Consider the following 23939-nt stretch of genomic DNA (forward strand, 5'->3'; position numbering starts at 1 on the left):
GAGTGAGAAATATCTGGGGTCAAGGCCAAGAGTTAGCTACATGCCTGTCAAGCACATATAGTCAAAATCAAAACACTCACCAACTACTCAGATGGGCCAGGAAGGACTAATATGCTCAAAAGATGACTGTACTCTTGAAAAATGCTCATGAATCACACGCTGAATATTTTGAAAAATGTTAAAATTTATTAATAGTTAACATCACACAGTTAATTCAACTAGTCCTTTATTGTACATGACAACATCTTCACTAGACTGAGGGCTCAAGGATTTGAGATGATCTGCTCTTGAGCACATCCCAGTCAAAGACTGAGAGTCAATGTATTTACATGGGCAAAGCAGCGTCAGCAAGGAACCGTCACCTAACCGTGGGAACACAAACATTCAAACTGCATTTTCCAGCTTTCCTTTTTGGAAACCAATGACACGTCTTAAATAGCCACACACACAGCTCTACCTTTTAAAAATGTGCAATTTCATAGATGGTGCCTAATTTTCAAGTTTAAAAGTTAAGGTTCATTTCTATTTCTTGGGCATCCTTTAATGATACACAAATCTAGACACTGTTCCAGGACAAGTTTGATAAATGTGCAAAAATTGGGTGCTATTGAGTTGCGTCTTTCCATTTTTCTGTTTTGATCCTCGTATCCTACTCAACATTGTTAAAAGGACATCCCCTCTTTATTATGAAGTATTCAGGTTTAACGTGTGGGGGTGTGATCATTTTAGGGCAGAAGTGGGCTTTCAGATTCAGAATTAACTGCACTCTAAAGAGCAGGGTAAGGAAGGTTTTATGTCTCCCCTCACCACCCCCCCAACCCCGCACCAAGCAGTTTGGAATAAACACTTCTTGTAAAAACAGCTCAGTGTAAGGAAGTCTGTGGACAACACCTCTTGTAGAACATTTACAAAACAAATTGAAGGCGAACTTTGCTAGGAGGGCACAAATCCACCAAAAGTGTTGTTCCTGAAGTTTCGTTTGTTTGATTGTTTGTTTTGGTTTGGTTTGCTATCAACAATTAGACAATTTTTTCAATGTTTTTGGTGGCTTCCTTTATATTGTTAGAGAGGTTTAAAATACTAATAACTGCCCTAAGGATGAAGATTTCTAAGCAGAGTCTATTTGAAATGATTCCTGTTTCCTTTGTTAGCATCTCATGTAATATGGCTCCAGGAAAGCCCCTAGACTGAGCATCCAGTTAGCGTGGTGTCTCCAATCCATAGCCCCAGCCTCCTTCACTCTGTCCCCAGCCACCTTCCAAGTTTCTGAGTCTGCAGGGAAAGGAGCTGGCAATGAGCTGCTTGGCCATTCGCTCACCCTAAAGAGGCTTTCCTTCTTTTCCTGAAGACGAATGAGGTATTTCTAGGAACCAGTCTGTATCTTCATCTTCCATCCTTTAACTACACTGATCTACTAATGAGACCCTGTGTATTTACAGACATAACAAATTAACATATAAATACGTTACATACAACCGATCGTTACGTACAGTGTCAAAATGAAGGAGCAGATGTACTTCATGAACTAAATAAATTTCAAATATAAATTAAAATGAAAATACAGTGTTTCCACCTCTGCAGGAAAAAATTTTTAAACACACCAAAAAGTCTTCCCTCCCCCAAAGGTCCACTGCTTATGGATGACTTGTGAACCCACGAGGAGATGTGACAACAAGCCCACTCACAGGACTCTTGGCTTTGGTTTTGCTTGCTCAGACTCAGGATGCTTTGATTCCAGGAACAGCATCCACTGGAACCCACTAGGCAAACGCTTAAAGATGAGGTTGAAGAGGGGCTGCCACATGGCTATCCATGGGTTTCCCCTACATTACCGCCCCTCCTCCCTGCCTATGGGAGAATCAGGCTCAAGTCAGTGGAGACCTCCCAGATCTCTGAGAGGAGAAATAGCATCAACTTCCATGTTCAGGCTCCAAGGTGAAGCAACCATATTTTTTCATTAGTGTCCCCACCCTGTAGGATTATACAGGGACATGGAATTTGGCCAGGGGGATTACTAAAGGTTAAATTTTTTTTCAAGTTTTAAGAGAACCAATGGTAATGGTTGTGACAAGTGGGAACAAATCCTTACTTCAAATTGTATTTATCTCAGGAGGGCTAAGCCTTGGGTATCAAACTCTACAGTGAGTAGACAGAGACAAAACCCAGTCCAATAAGGTCCTCTCTGCCAAGGAAAAGCCAAGGGGTCTGTCTCTGACACAAGGGGATCAACTTATAATTTAAAGCCGGAAAGAAGGGAAACCAGAGGAAGTCCTTCCAATTTCAGGGGCTCTACCGCTGTCCAGCCTCTCGGATGCGGCAGGCCACAGCAGTGATGAGAGCCGCCCCCTTCCCACTGCCATCCTCCGACTCCAGGAAGGACACATCACATTTTGGAGCCAAGTCCTTCACCGTCTCGTGCATGACTTTGGCAAAGCTGGAAAAGTTGGGAAGAAGACAGAAAAAATACCTTAGTCACAATTGATTTGTGTCCTCAGAGATGGGACCCTAAGAAGTGATGCTGGAAACCCAGGAATAATTGAGATGGGAAAGAGGATGACAGCTACCATGTAGGAAACATTGTGTATTCTGTTTCAGAAAACTGAAACTTGGAGAGACTAGCAACATGCCCAAATTCTGTGTCACAGTGGGCAAGTGGGAAGCTAAGATTCAACTCTAGGACAAAAGTCTGAGATTCTGGCAAGCTGTGTTCTTAAAACTAAGCAGTGAAAGAGAAGTTCAACAGTCATGGACGCCACAAGCACACCTTGCAGAAGTGTATATATAACCTGTTCATCAACTCTGGAGGGAAGGATGAAGCGCCACATGTGTGATATTCTATTTTCCAGAGGTATTAACTCACATCACACTCATATCTAACCCAAAATGTCATTAAAGGCAAAAGGAGCAGACTTAGGAGGGTGTGTTGAGAACAGAAATCACAGATTCTTCCTGATATGGGACTAGAGGAAGAAACCGTTTGTCATCATCTCCCCACAATAGCAGGGATGAGTTGCTCCTCCCCATCTGCAGAGCTGAGAACAGGGGCTCCTAACACCAAGCCCCAGTGCTGGTGGCTAGACTTCTGTCCCCCTTCCGACCCTCACTTGGGACTAAGGTTTCTATTTTCACAATGACACTGATCATCAACAGAGAAACTTGGAACTTCTCCTCAAGGTCCAGTCTTTTCACTAACTGTGTAGACTCTGGGCAAGTTTCTCAGCTCCCTGAAACAATCATGGTGACAGCAGGTGACAATTCAATCGATGAGTCTCTCCATCCTACCTCATGTCCAGGCAAGGGGCACAGCTCTATTCTTTTAACTTTTAGTTGAAGAGCTTCTAGGGGAGACGGACTGAGGCACTTCCTAATTTTAAAACAATTTATTCAACATATGCAAGTGAGGGAAGAAAGGAGAAGAGAAATAGTGATGAGAGGAGAAAAGGGAGAAGAGATGGAGAAAGACAGGAAAAAGAGTAAAAAGAAAAGGGAATTCAGTACTTCCATACCACGGGTGAGGGTGGAAAACTTCTTCTACAGAGGGCCAGACGATAGGTATTTTGAGCTCTGTAGGTCATATGGTCTGCTCTTATAACCAAAAGCAGCCATAGACAACACATAAACAAGTGGGTGTGGCTGTATTCCAGTAAAACTTTAGTTACAAAAACACTTGTGGCTATAATCTGCCAACCCCTACCCTAGACTGTAGAAAAAAATCTTGATCCAGAGTCCCAGCATACATTTACTAGAATGTTGACAGGAGCACTGCTTGTAATAGTCAAAACCTAGAAATAACCCAAATATTCATCATTAGAATAAATTATAGTATAGTCATTCAAAGGTATGCTATACAGCCTTGAAAATGAATTAACTATGATTGCAGACTTCAGTGTGGATGCATCTCAAAACCATAAATGTGGTGTGAGAAAAGCCAGTCACAAAAGAAAAGATGTCATATGGTAAGTTCAAAATTAAGTAAAACTAAACAATGTAGATGCATACGTAGATATATGGAGGGGGAAAAGAAAGCAATAGACTTAATCACCCCAGCACTCACTCATGGTAGGGGGGAATGAAGGGTGCAGTTGGGAGGGGCTCACAGGGGGCTTCCTAGCTGGGTGGTAAAACACAGACCTACTTCTAGTTATTAATCTTTAAACTATAATATATATATATATTATATACACTCTTTGGAATGTCTGATAATTTGCCATAAAATAAAGAGAGAGAGAAAGGAGAGCAAGGAAAGGATGGATGGTGAGAAAGAGGGAGAAAGATGGGCAGGAAGAGTGGAGATCAGGCACTCACTGAGGATGTAGCTTGTAGAGGGTCCCGTCCACACCCACTGTCACTTTGAGGGTGTCCAGCCCACGGTTCTCTCGTATTTTGTCCACCACGGCGGCCATGCCTGCACCACAGAGCTGGGCTGCCCGCCGCGCCACCACAGTGCACACCTCCTTGACAATGATGCTGTCATCACAGGTGCTCTCGAGCCCTAAGTGGTGCAGGATGGCACGGACCTGCAGCAGGGCCAGGCAGTCACTGGGCCAGGAGGAGACAGTGAGTGGTCAGTCACATACCTAGAGGGCATGGTGGCCTGCCACTCCGGGGCCTGGCTCCTTCATCAGAAGTGGTTCTGGGGGACCTGGCCTTCCGAGAGCTGGGGGTAAAAGCCACTGCCCCTGAGAGGTGGTTCCATTCTTAAACTCAGTTCAGGAACTAGTGCTCATCTCACTGACCCTCACAGAGAGAACACGAAGAAACAGCTCCTTATGCCACTTTGCCCAGGCAAGGTAGAGCACTGCTGCTACAAAACTGACACTCAAAACAAAAGGAAATTCACTGTCCATGTATTCCACTTATTTGGAAATATTGACAGTAAAGACAGTGACAATGCTCGTATGCGACAGTTTTCAGTTGCAAAGCCCTTTCCTGTCCAATCTCTCATTGTTCACAGGTCAGCAGGACAAGCATCACCCACCAACATTAAATGCCTGGTCTATTTCTACTCCCCCACTCTGGGTTGTCTGAAATCTACTTGTGCACTATTGATGAAACAAAGATAAATAAAACTATAAGAAGAAAATAAACAGACATGCAAACTAGAACAATATTCTATTCACTGGTGCAGATGCCCTAGGGCCCCACTCATGTACGCCAACCAGTTCCTGTTTTCCTATATGCATGAGAGTAATAATGACACAGCATTAATTTTTAAAAGGCTCTGAAATTCGGTATTCTAATTTGGAGCAGACTTCTCCACCATTAGACTGGAGGAAGAAGGCTTTGCTTTAATGAGCCGCCACAGGGCATGTTTCTGCATTGCCTGACATGCCAACCTCACTCAATCCTGGTTGCCTTATTACTGCAGCCAGCAGTTAAGAAGAACCCTTTTGCCAAGCATAAGTGCTTTAGTGGGTTATCTTCCTCCGTGCATTCCAATTTACATTGTATGAGCAGCTATATTTCTTTCTACCTTTGAAATTGGTCTAAAACCCAACAATACTTCTTTGCACAGGCTCTTCCAGCTTACCATGATTTTTCATGAGAATATTATATATTTTCCCTTAAAATGCCAACTGTTCATAACGTACTTTAAAACAACACTATATAGATACAAACATGTGAGCTACTAAACTGACCTTTATGTAAGCCACACCCTGATCTTACTTGAACTGTGGAAATCCCAGCTTGTCTGTCCATGAAAAGGAGGAAATACAGTCTATCCTATTCCAGGCCCTAAATTCTCACCTCTCAATCTGAGACAGGAACTTGGTTTCAAAGATTCCCCGTGTCTTGAGCCGCTCCGAGATGCGGCCACGGAAGAGCAGCCCATGTTTGGTGAAATCGATGAGGATGTTACGAACAATTTCGCCCAAGTACATGCCACTGATCATCTTCTCGAACCTGCAATGCAGGTAATGTTCATGGAGGTTAAGAAGGAAGGTGGTGGGATGTGCTGAGATACACCAGCCCCGTCACCCTCATTGCATTAGAAGGTAGAAGGCATACAAATTCCCCTTCGTGGGAAGGAAATGCTATTTGACTCACTGAGGCAGGATTCCTGGCATCCACACATACTGACTCATAGCCTTCAGTAAAACGTGTCCTGAGGCCCAAGGGGTTCCCTGAGATTGACCCCATTTTGTGGTTTCATTTCCCTTCCAAGGCTTATTCCCAACTCCTCAAGAAGGAACGCACACCCAAACCCCACCACACTTCCAGAAGGGTAAGATGCTGTATTAATCCCCTGCGTTGCTGAGAATTTAGCATGCTTTCTCTTCAGCCTAATCACTTATTGCTCAAGTAACTAGTGCCAGCTGGAGACCCCTGTTCTGGCCACTAGAACGAAACATGACTACTCAATGGCATGAGGGTCTTCTGGCTCTACCTAGTGCCTTTAAAAAGTCAATGTTCTCAGTTTCAACCAAAACCCCATCATCATTCAATCTTGTCTTACTCCAGCCTGTTTCTTTCATTAATGTTGCCTGCCTGGCTCCTGGAGGCATTTTAGCCTGTGACCTCTACTATAAACAAATATTTTGCAAAGTATATTCTGCAGAAGTATGGTCCCTGATTAATCTAGTTAGGAAACACTACATGCAACCTCTTCCTAATGGGATCCCACCATACCAGGGGCTTTGTGATGCTGGGGCTACCCCCTCATCCAGTATGACAGTAGAGGGTGCCATATACTGGATGGATGGAGGAGAAAGAAGTTTGCTTCTATTGCTTCCTATTCCTATCTGCTTCACCCTGATGGCAGGGTGAACTTTGAAACCAAGTTCAGCTGTCTGTTTTTCCTCAAGTTCCAGATCCAGGTTTTAATACTCTCTCCCACCTGTTCTCCTAGCCCTCAGGGTAGGAGCTGATTGCTACATGTACTAACTGCTCCTCAGCATCCCCTTTTTGTCTTTCCATCCCTCTAAAACCTGTGTGACCAGTTCCCTATGTGAAATTCTCCTTGCAACATAACTGTTGAGATTTGTTTTCCCAATTGGACTTCAAGAGCCTCGCAGTCCAGCAGGGGGAAGAGGACTTAACCCAGAACTTTCCAGATGTATTCGACAAGAAGCCCTTTCCAAAGAGATCTCTTCTATTAACATCTCAAGAGAATGAGTGTCCCGGGATTTGCTGTTGTGGAGGACCAGATCACTCATCACTGTTCAGCTCTGAGATGAACGTACCGGGGCCTACATGCAGTTGGGTACCTACCTCTGTTTGCCGGGGTTGAGGGAAAGTTCATCCACAGCTGCATCAAATTCTGTGCGGAAGTCATCTAGGCATCCATTGTCCCCAAAGGCCCCCCACTCCATGTTGACACACATCCGCCCCTCTTCCCCTTCCACCAGCTCAACATTCCGCATCTCCTCCATGTAGCAGGCATTGCTGCCCGTGCCTGCCAATCAAGAGATGTCAGTCAGGGCCTCACTCTGCACTTTCCGTCCTCCCACCCTAGGTTGTGTGTCCCCACACAGGAAGGACAGCCCGAGTCCTTACCAACAATGAGGCCAACTTCACAGTGAGGGTCTTCATAGCCACAGGTCATCATAGTCCCAACTGTGTCATTCACCACAGCAACTACCTCCAGGTCAAACTCCTGAGAGCAACAGCAGATCCCAATCCACAAATGAACCACAATATTCTCCCTTCAGACCCTTGCAAGGGAGATTTAAATGTATCTAAAACATTTATAAGGCAGGGCTCATTTTCTCTGCTCAAATATCACCTCTTCAGAGACCTGCCCTGGTTATGCTATTTAAAAGACTGCCCTTCCCCAGCCCACTCACTCTGTCCTCACCCAACTTCATCTTCCTTCATAGCTCGAGAGCACCTGACATTAGCTCATGGGATTGTTTATATAACAAGAGCTTTCTGTGGGCGTTCCTGAATCCCCAGTTGCCAAGAGCAGGGCTTGACACACAGTGTACACTCACCAACTGCTGAAGGACTAGGTTAACTCTCCCTTTGACCAACACAACTGCACTTAACACTTCCCCCAGCTCTGAACACCCAGATCACTTCGGGCCTCATGTCACGCCTCTCCCACCTCTCGCCGGTGGATGGCTTCCTTCAGCAGTGTAACCACGTCCTCACCCTCGCAGCCAGATGCCTTGTAGCCTTTAGTCCACTTGAGGAGGATGCTCTAAAAATCACACATGGGCAGGGATGTGGATATCAGAGAAGGGCTCCTGGGTCATTTTCTAGTTCACAACCTCACAGGTTATACAGATGCCCTTTAAAAACCAATCATCTCACCCACAAATTATTCTAAACCTGTTTCACCTACTAGGAGTGCCTACTACGCAACAGGTACTGGGCTAGGCACAACCCATGTGTTACAACGTTTAATCCTCACAGCGCTTTTGTGGAATGTTTATCATTATCATGCCCATTTTACAGGTAACTGTAGCTCTGGAGTAACTTGCCCAAGGCCTACAGCTTGCAAGAGAGGAGGACTCACCCCCAGGCCCACCAATTCCGATGGATGGGCTCATAAGCACCATACGACTGCCCCTGCCAAGGAACTAAGTTCTATACGCTTGTTTCTTTCACTGGGGAAAGGAGTTTGCCCTGTACATCGTACAGAGGGGCGGGTTTGTGTCTCTAAATTTTCAAACTCTAGTACGAAGTGAACAAGTACCCTTCGCTGTGTCAAAGGGCCCTCCAGGAGCAGATACATGGTGGCTTTGAATATGGAGGACTGTTTCATATACTGTTCCCTCGTTCCCTCTTTGCTGCCATAGCCTATCAGGGAACAAGCATCAAGGACCCCCAGGCCCCCTTCCTGAGAGGTCAGAACCTATAAGTGGGCTGTGTGCTCACTATCCACCCACTTGTATTGTTTCTCCATGACTTGCTTGGTTGTTTATACCAACCAGCTTGGCATTTCATGGCCCAGGAGTTTGGCCTCACAAGTCCCGCTGTGTTCAGATCCCAGGAAATTCGGAAAAACAAAGTACAATCTCAGCAGTGGCCTGGTTTACACACCCACATCCAAACAACTATGTGCTTCTCTCCACCTGATTTTCTTGTCTACAGATTAGCTTGACGTCTCTGATGAAATTTTGTATTTGGCACTTTCAAGCGTACAGAATGTTCAAATTACGTTATTGCAGGTGGTCCTTAATAAAAAGACATGGAGAGGCCCCAACAGCTGAGGAGAACTGCCCGTGGCCACCAGCTAACCCAGGCAGCTTGAGGCCTCTGGACCTCAGCACCTGCTGGTTTTCCCATCAACAGGGTGATCTCAGCAGAGCAGAATCCAGCTTACAGACAACAACAGACGAAACCCGGCTTCTGCTTCATTTGTGCTTAGTTTTCACAGTTCTAGACTGAATACATGCTCCTTACAGAAACTTAGAACATATGGTATAAAGTCCAATACAATGACCTGGAATTTTACAATTCAAGCACTAACAGAAACAGTTAACATGCCTTGGGAGCCACTAGATAAATATATAAACATGTATACATGTTGCTATACTTGAAAAGTAAGATAGTGTCTGTTAAAAATATTTCAGTAGGAAAAGTCTGGAAGCATGTACACTGGAACGTTATGCTTTTATCTTCCTATTAATCACGTTTTGTATATTTCTATATGATAGAGATTATAGTTCGATTAAAAATATTTCTTTAGTCTTACCACCAGTGTTCTCCCAAATCATTGAAATTCCTTGAAAAAACTAGTTGCTGATATGAGGCAGTGAATGACTCATGATTTAACTATTTCCCACCGTTGGACAACTTGGTTTGTTTCTAATGACTATTATAATAAGCAATGTTTCATTAAATATCACATAAATATTTATACACGTTTGATAAGTCCTTTTGGTAAATTGATGCAAATGTGAAGGCTTTAAAACCCAATGCACTGACACTGAAAAAATATAATATGTTGAGACAAAGAAGTTGGAAAAGCTAAAAGCGATACTGGACTAGCTAACACTGGACAAATGTTAACAGCTGTTGGGAAATACTGGATTAGGCAGGGTTTTTATTGCGGGACTTCCTAAAACCTGAGGAAGTGCACGTGCTAGTGCACGTGGTGAATTTAACTCTCAGAAGGGAGGAGTAGGAGGCATTTACAAAACTCAGCTGAGCAACGTAAGGCCTCCTGTTCCGGGGACGCTGTTGGAAACGCAGGCCTTTTCCCGCCACTGGGCCAAGCCCACTGTACCTATGACTGTTCCCACCTACACGCCTTTCTCCATACTGCCGGGCCTGCCTGCCTTTCTTCCTCAGCAGCTCATTCTTCTGACCAAGTATTCCTCATGCCCTCCAGGTATGTGCTCAGATTAACATCATCCTCGGGGCTTCATCATTCCACTGCTGCCGCATTCCAAAGAGCAGCTCTTGCTTTCCTGAGCTTGCTTCCTCAATCCAGTTTGTTTGTAGGCACCTATAGCAGGAACCATGCCCTTTGTACCCTGGTAACTCCATCCACAGCATATGTCCACCTGTACCAAGCATGTAAGCTTCTAGAACACCGATCGAGACAAACAACCGCTTAAATAAGAGTATTCTGATCTAACATGCCAATCATCTACCCTGAGTAAGCCTAGGCATTGCCTACTCAGCTCTCCTACACGTCAACACACCCATGTCCAGAATATGTGGGAGCACCAGCTCTTCAACAGCCTGCTTCATTCATCCGAGGCAAGGTGACAGGGAATGAAAAGCAAAGGTGACCCTAGAGAAACACCAGGGCAGCCAAGGGAGATGGAGTGAAATGTCCTGAGCCCAAAACAGGAGCCTCAGGAGCAGCTGAGCATAATTGACAGCATGGACTCAGGTGTCAGGAAACCGGAATGAAATCATGACTTAGCCACTCCCAAGCTATATGACCTGCAAGATAGTTGGCATCTCCGCAGACATTGTTCTCCTTTCTGCAAAACGGGTATACAAACACCTACCTTATATGGTTGCTCTAAGGGTTAAATGAGATTACGCACACAGGAAGCCTAGGAGTACCTCGCATAAAAGGCTTTAAAAAGGTCAGTTGTTGATATTATTAGCATCATCATCATTATCCCAAAGATTGTTACCTGCTTGACCTCTATCAGCTCTGACTTGCTCATTCCCATCAACAAGCCCTTCCCCATGATTTGTCACTCATGCCCTTGTTTTCTTCCTCTCAGCTCAGCATTCTCCCCTGCTCGAAACTCTGGCTGGTTCAGAGTCAGTACAGCCCATAGGAGAGTCCTCCAGGAAGGCACTATTACCTCGTCCAGGCTGTTCTGCTGGCAGGGGAAGGAGAAGGTGAAACCCAGAGGCAGGGACACGCCCTTCATGCCCATGTACTCAAGGAAGTCGGCAATGCACTGGACGATGTGGTCAAAGAGCTGCAAGCAGAAATTGGGCTCTGAGAGGAGGAACCCTGGCCCGGGCGTGCTGCCCCACCAGGGTCTGAGCACCAGCTCGAGGCCTCCACCCAGGAGAAAGGCCAGTTCAGGCACGCACCTAAGCAAAGGCCAGCCCAGGGCCCTAGCCCATGTAGCCCTCCCCAGGACCACGGGTGAGCAGAGAAAACACTGTCCTCCCAGGTGAGAAGTGGGTGTCTCCTGGGGTCCCCTCCCAGAGGTGCCACCCTGCATCACCTCATCCCCTGTGCCGTGCATGACCTCCCGCGGGATAGAGTAGATCTTGTTGTGCATCTCCACTCCACGTCGCTTCCCATTCCGCACGCGCACCAGCAGGACCCGGAAATTGGTACCCCCAAGGTCCAAGGCCAGGAAGTCACCTTTCTCTGGAAAATAAGCCCAGGAAGATGGTGGGTTGGGGCTGGAGAGAGTGACAGTCTAAACACCTTCCCCTAGTGGGGAGCTCTCCCAGGAGGCCCTGGACAACCTCAGGGTGATGGACTGTGAGCTCTACCTAATGATAAAGAAAATAAGATATCTGGGGCCAGAACCCTGCTGGCTCCTTAGTGGCTCTCAAATGAATTCAAGTTGTGGGGCCCCAGGAGTCACAATGAGCTCCAGAGCTCCAGAACACAGGAAAGAAATGGTGATACAGTATATACTCCAGAATATCCAGACACGCCACTTGTACTAAATCAAAGGCCACCTCATATAAGGCTCTAGAATACGGAAGGAACAACAGAGTCCAACTCTTTAAAGGAAACTGAAGGGAAATGTTTCTAGAATGAGAAAACCCTCCTTTTTAGCACAGTCACAACGCACTATGTGTGTCACACACAGTTTCCATGCAACCCTCAGGCAGCCCTAAGAGGGAGGCATTGCATTCCCCTCTACGGAGGAGAGAGATCTGGCTGTGCTCAGGGGCACACAGCAAGAAGATGGTAGAGCTGGGACCGAGTCCCAGTCTCCAGCTCTGGAACCTGTACCAGCTGTACCACACTGGACTGGTCAATGATCATTTTTCTGAATTGGGAAAAGACCTCCATTTCTTAGATTGCAAGACCTAGAGCAGGGGTCAGCAATCTTTTTCTGTAAAGGGCTGGGCAGTAAACATTTTAGGCCTTATGAGCCATAGTCCCTGCTGCAACCATACAACTTGGCCATGATGGCGCAAAGCAGCCATAAACAGCATGTAGGCAAATGGGCATGGTTGTGTACTAATAAAACTTTATTTACAGAAATAGGCAGCGGGTCAGATTTAGCCCATGGACCTCAGTTTGCCGACCCCTGGCCTTATAAGAGCTAGCCCTGGAACCAAAATTCCTGATTTGAATCCCAGCTCTGCCATTTTTCTAGCTGTGTGAAGTTGGGCAGATTTCTTAATTTCTCTGTGCCTAGGTTTTGTGCAAAACGTAATAGCTTGTTAACAAACAGAATTAACTACTAATCTCTGTTAACAGTTAAAAATTAAATGAATTAATATCTGTAGAATGCTTAGAGAAGCATTTGACACATAGTAAGCGTTCATTAAGTATTTACTATTGTCACCATTCAGTTTTAGCAGAGGAATGCCTTGGCTGACACCACTGAACACTAGAATTTCCCAGTACTATAGCTGAAGAAACATGGTCAACAATCTGGCCTGAACACCCAATGCTAAGGCTAAGGGAGTCCTCCCACAGCGATTGAACCCTGTGGTGAGCTGGGTGGCAGCCCTGCCGCATACCTGTGCCATCAGGGGTGGCACACACATAGGTGGGCAGCATCTTGACGGGGGCAATGGTGTGAGTCTCCTTGCTCAGACCTCGCTCCATTTCTACCTTCATCCTCCTCTTGACCTCCAGCAGCTGCTCACGGCTCAGCTTCAGAGACTCCAGGGTCTTCTGGCGGGCTCGGTGTTGATCGGCCAGCCGGTAGGCCACTGCTGTCACCATGGCTGCCCCCTTGCCACTGCCGTCCTCAGAGCGGAGGAACCGGATGTCGCAGTCGGGCACCAGGCGCCGCACGGTCTTGTGAAGACGCTTGGCGAAACTGCAGTCACAGACGTGGGGTAAGAGGTGGGCGTCCACAGTTAGAGTCAATGGTACAAATGGTTGGGGCAGTAGCTCACCACCTCAGCCCAAATGACACCCTAAACATCCTCTCCCTACCCTTTCCCAAGTTAAGGGTCACTGTATAAAAGCTCAGCTATTCAACTGCGACCACCCTGCTGAAAGGAAGGGTGGCCTTCTGGGAAGCCAGTGTCGCCTGCATGCGCTCACAGAAGGCTCCCTTCCCATAGGCCCCAGTTCCTTTGCCCAACTTATCAGCCTCAGGTGATTCTGACACCAACTACTATTCATGTTTCACCCTTCATTTCATTAGAGGCTGCTTATGAAAGACCCAAAAAGGAAAAAGTCAAAATGCTCTTCTGGACTTTGGCCTCTCTTTGGCCCATTTCTGCCAACAATCCTAGAGGTGTCTGAACAGCTAAAGATAATAGGTGTGTTCAGCAAGAAAGTCTTGTGTGGTGGCTGCTTGGAGCCATGGTCTCCAGGGCCTACTCCAAGTGTGGCCTATAGGCCACCAGCATCTCTGGGGGCTGTTAGAGATACAGGATCTCAGGCTGAACACAGACCTTCTGAATCAGAATCTACCTCTTAACAAGATCCCCAAGTAATTCGTGTACAGTTTAAAGTTTTTGGAGCTTTGGACTAGGAGCCTAGGGAATGGAATGGCTGAGACCTTCCACATCTACCTTCAGTTAATGAAGGCCCACTGACCTGGCACTCATATTAGGTGAAAATGATGGGATAGTAAGTGGGCACAATTGAGAGAAATCCTTCAGGTCCCAACTGAAATTTGAGTATTTCAGCACTTATGACCAAGGGATCAAAAACATGGAGGGCAGGGCAGGATCAAATCAATACCCAGGTGAGCCAGAGAAGCTGGAAATAAGAGGGTGCAGAAAAAGAGCCCCTAGAAGCCAGGAGAGCTCTGAGTAAAGCCCTAGTTGGCAGCCTTCAGAAATAGCCTCTACCCATGCCAAGGAAAACACACTCATAGCTCCCGCTTGCCCCACTGGGAGCTTTTATTCTACAAAGAACCTCAACTCTGTGGTCCATCTCCACCACCCCACAGTGCAAAACCGGGTTCCTGTGGAGTCAGGTCTATCAGAGGTCCCGAATGCTGGCTCACTGGGGATGCTTCTTGTAGACAGAACCGTCCACCCCGATGGTGGAGCGCAGCCGCTCCTCGCCCTTGTTCTCCTTGATGCGCCGCAGGACGGCTGCCAGCGTAGCCGCGCACAGGCTGGCTGAGCGTGTGGACACGATCTGGCAGACCCGGTGAGTGGCCACACAGTCCTCCTGTGTCGGGTCCAGGCCCAGCCGCACCAGGATCTCGCGGGCCTTCCGGATGCCATCCTTCTCCCTGGGAAACAGAAACAGCGTGTGGGCAGGGGTCCACTCACTGTGGCCAGTGGGCGGGGGTATGTGGGCCGACATAGAAAGCCCTCGGCTCCAGCAAACACTATGTCCCAGGGAGGGCAGACACCCACCTCACTGCTCTGTCCACCTATGGGGGGGCGGTGAGCAGTGAATAAGGAGGAGAGGAAAGCACAAGCTGAGTTCCTCTCCCAGACACACACACACACACACACACACACACACACACACACACACAGAGTACTTCAGGTGCCCAATTTTCCCCCAGTGAGAACAATTAATTTTTCTCACACACATCCTATGGGAGGACAAGGCCCTGGTCTTGGGGCGTTACGCACCAAGTTGTGTGTGTGTGAGTTTGCCTTTCTCAGGTTAGTGGGAATGGTTTCCCTCTGACCACAGGAACCCAGCTGTGGAGCCCATCCTATTTTCTCTCTATAAGGCAGTCAGAGTCTATTGCACTTCACAATGGAGTCAGCACTGCTTTACCTTGCATCTAAAGATGGCGAGAAAGGGTTGATGCCATGAGATTAGCCCTCTTCTTAGGGGAACTAAGAGCCACACAAATATGAATACTGTCATCCCCTCCAACTTTAACAAGTAGGTACAGTTCCTTCAAGAATTCCACTTAAAACAAAGTCATGTGAACTGTCTCACTGCTCTCTTTAGCACCAAAATCACCTCCTCTCCACCATCTGGTCCCTGAGACAAGGCCTCATCAAGCGACAAGTGGAAGTCTCAAGGACAGGAAACCAGGCCCAACACTTTGGATACTGTTAACTGAAAAACAAAAATCAGGCCATCCTCACTCCCACTCCTGCCACTCTGTGAAGATGTAGGTAGGCCTCAGCCCTACCTTTTGGAAATAAATGGGTCCATCTCAGGGCCATCCAAGGACCTATTTTTCTGTTATGAAGCAGGGGTCAGGACAGAGCCCTTTTTGAAAATCACCAATAGGGAATGAAATGTCAGAGCTTCAGGAGAAGGGAAAGGAAGTAGATGCAAGTGAGTCATTAAAAGACCCACAGGGAGCCTCCAGGATTAAGCTTAGGTCCCTGGGCCAGGCAGGAACACAAGTGCAAAAGCACGAGTCCCTGCATGGGGGCCAGCTGTCCCCAGCACCATGAGTCACTTTGGTAGTCAGCACATTCAAAACAGACAAGAGTGGAGACTATCTGGCTGGTGACATCTAGCCACAGGCCTGCCATGTGAGGCCCAGGCCTCACACTGGGTGAGACCCTCCTGCCATCCACATTTGAAGGATCAAGGGCCCATGCGTCTTCCTCATTCCCCGGCCACCTGTCCACCCTTCTGGGGTCCCAGTGAACAGAGAAGGACCCGAAGCTTACCCTTCAATATCTGAAACATCTTTGGTCTCAAAGTGGCCCGTGGCGAGGAGTTCAGGGCTGAGCTTCCCCCCAAAAAGCAGCTCCTCCTTGGCCATCTTCACTAGGATAAGCCTCACGAGCTCCCCCATGTACATTCCACTGATCATCTTCTCAAATCTGCAGGGAGAGACACACCAAAAAAATTAAGTCTCTGCTGACAATGAACTCGCAACTTCCTTGTGGAAGCAACATGCACACACGTGGGGCTGATGCAGGACAAAGCGCTAACTTGTGTGGCACTGACTGGGAGTGAGAGATGTAGAGAAGTGATGGTATTTCCTTCTCTAGCAAGGAAATGCTCTTTTAAAATGAAATCTTATGTAGAACCTCAATGTTTATTTACAAGAGGAAAAAAAAAAGGTCAGTCTGATTAAATTTGGGGCACAGGGCCAGCAACTCATCACCTCACACTGTCCCTCCGCTTGCAGGCCATTTGTGGATTCCTGAGAAAACTGTGAAAGCAACCTGGGGTGGGAGGATGATGAAAAAGAGTAGAAGGACAGGCTGGGACAGGTGAGAAGGAGTACCAAGTGTCAGGTGGTCTTGGGAATCTGGGAGTGAGACATGTTGGAAGTTTCCGAGGAGGAAGGTGACGGGATAGCTGAGAGGGCAGTTGGGTAATTTATTTTTTCAACACTAGGTGACACTGTTTTCTTTACAAGATCGTCTTTCTGGCTTAGATATGTGACAGGAGAAACCAAGCCCTTACAATTCTTTCTAGCAAAAAAGGCCCTTTCTTGGTATCTTAGAAAGGATCTAGGTCCTAGAGAGAGGAGGCACGCAGGGCCTTGGGGCCCTAATCTACGCAGGCCTTCAGAGGAGGCCCAGAGCAGGGGTGTGGATGGGATTCCGATGTCACCTGGTGCAAACCAAAGAGAGGAAGCCGGGCCCTCGGGAAGTGACTTGCTCAAGACCCAAAGCCAGGTATGGCAGAACCGGAGCTAAGTGGAGAGCTGCAAAACTGCCTGAGCAGAAGGTATGTTTAAAATGTTTAAGCACCAGCACAGGCACGCTGCCTGAGAGGCAGCCCAGCTTCAACAGTAAGGAACTCACAGGTACTGCCTCGGCACCTTCTCCAACATAGCTGGTTCTACGACAGAGAGGGGAGGGGGCCAGTGGGGCTCTGAAGTGTGAGTGGTAAAAGTTTTTATTTCAGTTTTTAAAAACACTTTGTTTCAGTCAATGTTTGGAAAATATTTATTTAGAAACATATAAAGAGTGAAAAAAAGTTCCTCCTCAAGCCCAGTAATAACTTCAGGGACAGCTGACACGTTGGTACATGTCCTCCCAGCATTTCTTTTTTTCTTTTTGAGCAGTTTTTTCAGTCCATGAATTTCTCACCAGCCACGGCAGACACAGACAGTCTATGAAATGGACTCATGTTTCAACATGTGAGAGAAGCTTGTGACTTAAATAGACTGTGCTTTGAGGAAGCAAGGACTCCCCCTGTAAAGAAAAGGACTCTCTTTTATAAAGCTGGTTTATAGGTTGGATTTTCCTCTCCAAGCAGGGATTGGTACTAGAAGATTTCCTACAACAGTCACAACACCAGTAAGACCAGAGTGGGCACGGGGATTCCCTGGTGGTCCAGTTGTTAGGACTCCACGCTTTCACTGCCGAGGGCCCTGTTCAGTCCCTGGTTGGGGAACTAAGATCCCGCAAGCCTCGAAGAAAGACCAGAGAGGGCCTGATTGCTCAAAACGTTTTGTAACTGCCTTCAGAGCTTGCAGCAATCCCTGTTTCAAGATCTTTAATAAGGACATTGGGCAAATGTTTGTGAGAGTGAAATAATGTTTTGTAAGAATCAAAAGTAACTAAAGGGCTTCCCTGGTGGCGCAGTGGTTGAGAGTCTGCCTGCCGATGCAGGGGACACGGGTTCGTGCCCCGGTCCAGGAAGATCCCACATGCCGTGGAGCGGCTGGGCCCGTGAGCCATGGCCGCTGAGCCTGCACGTCCGGAGCCTGTGCTCCGCAACGGGAGAGGCCACAACAGTGATAAGCCCGCATAACGCAAAAAAAAGAAAAAAAAAAAAAAAAGTAACTAAAAACCAAGTCTGACCAGGTTGGAGAGACTTCAGGGGTCCAAAATGCTAGAGCCCCTCCTCCAGGCCACTCCAGGATCCTGGCTGGACCACAGGTCCAGGGAAGGTGGCCAAATGGGCTCCTTAACCAACTTTTCTACATGCCTTGGGTCTGGCTACGGCTGGAGCAGGAGGCCCTGGGACTGCTGCGACCCAGCCTAGCTCATAATAGGCAACGCTGCAGGAGTCTGAGTCAGAACCTCAGCCAGTAGTTAGGAGCCAACTCTGACAGCTTCATCCCCTGAGCAGTGACAGAGCTGGGAACTACAAAAGGAGCTTTCTGATCCCTAATCTTTGCCATCTCAACATGACTTTTCTTATGTGGTGCACAAACTGTTTCTAGGGACAGCTAACAAACTGAAGGTGGAAAGAAAGAGCAGGGCCGCACACTTCGAATACGAAGAATACGACCTTCTAAAATGACTGCTCTGAGAGATCCAGTCAAATCATTACCCATAATCTGTTTTGTCCGCTTGTCCTCTCTTTTTTAGCGCTCTCTCAGCAACTGATCGTCACAATGTATTAGGAAGCACAACATTCCCCTGAAGCAGTGGGTGTCTTGGCAACTTTTGGGGGCTATAAGGTTGTAAAGTAAAAATGAGAACCACCCCCGGACCTGGCCAGCCCCCACCTCAGCTCTGGCGCCCACCCCCTGAGCCCACCGCACAGAGGGTGGCTGCTTACAATTGCTTCCCGGGGTTCAGAGAGCCCATGTCGATCTCCTGGTCAAACTCCGTGCGGATGTCATCAAGCACGCCATCATCCCCGAAGGCTCCCCACTCCATGTTGATACACATACGGCCCTCGTCGCCCTCCACCATGTCGATGTGGCGCATCTCTTCCATGTAGCAAGCGTTGCTGCCCGTGCCTGGACAAAACAAGGGACTGCTCGGCACCCACCCGCACCATCCTCCCCACAAATCCCACATGTCTCCTAAACCTCCGTCCTGAGACCACCCAGGGTGGCTGGGATTCCTCGGTGCAGACTCCCAACATCCCAACATGGTCCAACCCACTACCACCCACAACTCCACAAGTCCTGGCTCAGCCCTCCAAAGTGACCGCACCATTATCTTCCAATATGAAGTAGTCAATACAAAGGAACATCCAGGCCATGGACCCCTCCTCTCTTTGCAGCCCACCCCCGCAATCCATCGGCCAGCACTGCTCCTCACACCCAGTGCTCACGCACCCACAATGAGACCAATCTCGCAGTTCTGGTCATCATAACCACAGGTCATCATGGTCCCAACTGTGTCATTCACCACTGCCACAATGTCAATATCAAAGTCCTGCAGGGATAAAAGGGGGGCTTCTGACTTTCACTGTCACAGAAAGGTTACAGATGTGAAGATGAAGAGAAAGAGCAGTAAGACACACAGCTCAAGTGCAAGGCTAGAGCTGGAAACTGGGTCCAGATCCAGTCTAACAGCAGCATCTCACTTCCCACCCTGCTGGTCCTCATCTTGGAGGGCTTCGCTGACAGCAGCCCTGCAGTCTAGTTCACAGCCATCACTGCACTGAGAAGAGCCCGTCTTATTATTTTCTTCTCATTCTCTTTTTTCTTTTCTTTCTCTCCCTCCCTCCCAGAAGGTCTTGTCCTTCTGTGACAAGACCTTTATCATGTCCTTTCTCTACCTTGTTCCACCCTGATATCAATATCATCCCAACTTTCTCATTTGAAAATGATATTCGCATCTTCTTCAGATTAAGAACTAAAGGGTTTTTCTTGTACCAAGGCTAAGATTAGTTGTCCGTCATGCTAATATGAAGACCCCAAAGGCATTTGATCATATATAAGATCACTGGCGTGCTAACTCTCTCAATATAGGTATGTCATTATGCAGCACACCTTAAACTTATACAGAGCTGTATCTCAATAAAACTGGAAAAAAATAAAGATTATTGAGTAACATAGCAGAGAAGAAGAAAAGAAAACTTCTCATTAAGAACCACAAAAGATTCTCATGCTGATTTGAGGACAGACAGGGAAAGACTTCAGAGTGAACCCAAAAGAATGTAAAGAGCCTCCAGACCCCAAGCTCCTGCCTCCCCATCTCTGCTGCCCTACTCACCCCTCTCCTCTGGATGGCTTTCCGGATCAGAGTAACCACATCTTTCCCTTCCACACCACTGGACTTGAACCCCTTGGTCCATGAGACCAGGAAACTCTGGAAAAGGACCAAGGAATATTGATTCCCCACAAAACTCAACCACACTCCTCATCGTTAGGAGACCTCGTCTGTGGGGCTAAACTAAAGTCATGACTGAATTTGTATATTTCTTCCTGACTAGTCTAGGAAGGAGAAACTCTGTCAATGACCAAGAAAGGAGACTAAATGAATGATTTATTGCCCCCAAGAAGTGGAAAGAGCAGGTTGTAGAAATGCCAAAATAAGACACTTGTATCCTAACGTCATTAACTTTCAACGATGTCTATCATAACACTTTAGAACAAAGGAGTCCCAGACTAATACCTCACTCCTGTTTCCCTAAGAGGGATAAGGATAACGTGCAATGTATATGGTCCTGCAAATTGCCATTTGACAGTGATAAAGACCCCCTCTTCTCCGATACCCCTTTACCATCACTCTCACACATACCTACACAAACTCTCCCAGCAGGACAGAACTCCCAATACTCAAACATTGTCCACTCGATCCATCACAGCAACCTCCTTTACAACCTCCATTGTAAAGGTAGCAGGTGGCTCAGAGTTCTTCCCAGTCCTCCCAGTCCAAAGAATGAAGCAACAAAAGTGTCTGAAGAACTCATCTTACCTCGTCTAGTTTTGTTTGGAGACAGGGGAATGAGAAGGTAAAACCCAAAGGGAGCTTCTTGTCTTTGATTTGTAGCTTATCCATGAAGTTGGCCAGGCATTCAGCAACGTGGTCAAACAGCTAAGGGCACACAACACAGGAAGATGAGCAGGGAGGCAGAATAGCTTAGAGATTAAGAGCATGGACTTTGGGCTCAGAAAGGAACTAGCTTAGCTGAATGTGTGCAAGATATGTATCCCCTCTGAAGTTTTAATTTGTTCATCTACAAAATGGGGGTGATAATTGTACCTGCCCATGAGTTACCAAAAGAATTAAATGAGTCAATACATATAAGGATTTAACACTAGTTAGTGATTATTAAATACTGTCTTCCACTTAAACCATTTATCCAAACCACCGTCAAAATAACTGCATTAGGCAGGGTAAATCATAGCCAAAGCTAATCAGAAAGTCATCGCAAGCCCTGGTAACGGAATATCCTCTGGTGGCTCTGTCAGAACCTCCCTTGACATGGATGCACAGCTGACTGTCTTACCAGAAAGGGCAGCCCATCTCACTGCCAAGAAGTATTTTAGCATCCCTGTCTCTTGTGATTGGGGGAGGGGATGGGACATTCTCTGTTAGCATTCTATAAATGAACTTAACGAAAATAAGTAACTTTTATATTTTTCCTCCACTCTAGAAAACCAATTTCCTGGGGGCAATTCCAAGAAGTTAGTTTTGTTTTCCAACTTCAGTATGGAACATCCAAGTGAGTCCACAAAGAGCACTGAAGAATAAATAGGGTTTTATGAGTGGGCAGCCTCACAACCGTGACTATTCTAAGGAGGACCCAAGGCCCCTAAGAAAAATCCTAAGCCTAAGAAATCGTCCAGACTTTCAATCTGCCCCAAAGCTCGCAGCCCCATGGCTTCCTTTCTGCCCACTCAGCATCCCCAAAGAGAAATTGGTGACCATTCCAGACACTTAAGAGACTGAAGCCAGGAACATTCTGGCGCAAAAAGTAAGCAAAGGTCAAAAAGACTGAGGAGCAGACATAGAGAATGGACTTGAGGACACGGGGAGGGGGAAGGGTAAACTGGGACAAAGTGAGAGAGTGACATGGACTTATATACACTACCAAATGTAAAATAGATAGCTAGTGGGAAGCAGCTGCATAGCACAGGGAGATCAGCTCGGTGCTTTGTGTCCACCTAGAGGGGTGGGATAGGGAGGGTGGGAGGGAGGGAGACGCAAGAGGGAAGAGATATGGGAACATATGTATATGTATAGCTGACTCACTTTGTTATAAAGCAGAAATTAACACACCATTGTAAAGCAATTATACTCCAATAAAGATGTTAAAAAAAAAAAAGACTGAGCAGATTCCAAGGGCCAGGTTGACCAGACGGCAAAATCTAAAAGCCAAGGGAGGTGAAAGTGAACAACATTCCTTTCTTTCTCCAGGCAGAAGCAAGGAAGATTCCACCAAACCTGGGGTCCCCAAAGTGTGGTCCACAGCAGCATCACCATTATGTTACAAATGCAAATTCTAGGGCCCAAACCTAAACCTCCTGAATCAGAAGGTGTGGTAGAGCTCCAGGTGATCCTGAAGCAGTGGTTTGAGAACCACTGCACTTAACCAAAAAAGTGTTTGCATTTATAAAGGAACTGAGAGGCTTGGGGTGGCAGGGTAGATTGAGAGATGCACTGGCTCCCCAGATGTCTGGGGTATGCTCAGTAAGAGGCTAGAAAGACAAGCCCCTCCTAGAAGGGGGCCAGCTCTAACTGAACTTCCCACATCGATCCTGTCTCTCTGTCTGATCATGTGCAAAATTAACCTCAGCTGATGCTGAAACTCTCAATTTCCAAACCAAAACATTCTCAAGAGCAAATACTGGGCAATGACGGGGCTCTCTCACTAAGAGGATCCCCAATGCAAAGTGCCAACTCCCTTGAGCAGCGATCAAGTATTTTAATGTGGAAATAGGGTTTCTAGACAGATACTCAGCGAGTTCTGTTCTGTTGGGAAGTTGATCAGAGACAAAGTTTACAATAGGGTTAAACAAATTCCCAGCACCTTCTTCCTGGTACTCTAGTCAAAATGATCTTTAGTACAATAGTTTTTATCTAAAAAACGGAAGTTGCAGAAGCTGTGCAAAGAGATAAGGCCAATCATCAGAGATGGGGGGAGGGGTTGGAAAAAGTAAAATGGTTTCCCCTCATCCAGCCCTGATCACTGCTCTCTTTCCAATTGCACTACCAACAGGGGAAGGCAGAAAAAAAAAAAGAGAGAGACAGTGAAGAGGCATTAAATAATGTGTTGCCCAATACAGTGGCCACTAGTCATCTGTGGCTATTTCAATAAATCAGAATTTTAAAAAATTAAAAAGTCCCTTCCTCAGTCACGCTAGCCATATTTCAAGTGCTCAATACTACACGTAGCTAGTGCCTGCCTCACTAGACAGGGCAGATATCAAATGGTTCCATCACCATGAACAGTTCTATTGGACAGTTCTGAGTTAGAAGAACCTACAGCTCTTTAAGAGAGGGTAAAAGGAGACCGTCTGCTTCCCTTAAAGGAAGACTATATCCTTTTTGGTTAGCTGATGACCTAAGGATAAGATATTGGGAGAAACAGCTAACACCTTCCTGCCATAAAAAGGCTCAAAGAGCATCATTTTATGAAGGTAGAAAGGTTTCCTCTTCCTTATTGGTCTGAGAATCTGTTCACTCCCTTTCCCACAGGAAACACCTTAAAAATCTAAAGTGGCTGCTATAACCATTTGTAATTCACTGCTCTCATGTGGAAGTTCATGTGGCAGAAGACAGACTCTGTCCAGGGACCCACACTGCCCAGGTTCACAGATCTTCAAAAACTTTTGCAAGTTTTGAGTTTGGTTATTTGGTCTTGGTTTTAACTAAAT

General features: G+C 46.7%; 1 protein-coding gene across 1 annotated transcript in view; it reads right to left on the reverse strand.

Annotated features, from left to right (window-relative positions):
• Nucleotides 1-208: 208 nt before the first annotated feature.
• HK2 (hexokinase 2) overlaps nt 209-23939 on the reverse strand; it is a 60918-nt gene continuing 37187 nt past the window's right edge. The window contains exons 4-18 of the mRNA XM_029232801.1: nt 21034-21153; nt 20329-20424; nt 19446-19545; nt 18938-19121; nt 16135-16290; nt 14538-14771; nt 13087-13391; nt 11598-11746; nt 11223-11342; nt 8048-8143; nt 7498-7597; nt 7213-7396; nt 5749-5904; nt 4306-4539; nt 209-2434 (exon numbers count right to left, since the gene is read on the reverse strand). Coding sequence (XP_029088634.1) covers nt 2290-2434; nt 4306-4539; nt 5749-5904; nt 7213-7396; nt 7498-7597; nt 8048-8143; nt 11223-11342; nt 11598-11746; nt 13087-13391; nt 14538-14771; nt 16135-16290; nt 18938-19121; nt 19446-19545; nt 20329-20424; nt 21034-21153 — 2379 coding nt within the window. The 3' untranslated portion in view covers nt 209-2289. The remainder of the gene's footprint in view (nt 2435-4305; nt 4540-5748; nt 5905-7212; nt 7397-7497; nt 7598-8047; nt 8144-11222; nt 11343-11597; nt 11747-13086; nt 13392-14537; nt 14772-16134; nt 16291-18937; nt 19122-19445; nt 19546-20328; nt 20425-21033; nt 21154-23939) is intronic.

This window comes from Monodon monoceros, unplaced genomic scaffold (genome assembly GCF_005190385.1).
Source record: "Monodon monoceros isolate NGI ecotype Baffin Bay Population unplaced genomic scaffold, NGI_Narwhal_1 Super_Scaffold_19, whole genome shotgun sequence".
Lineage (NCBI taxonomy): Eukaryota > Metazoa > Chordata > Mammalia > Artiodactyla > Monodontidae > Monodon > Monodon monoceros.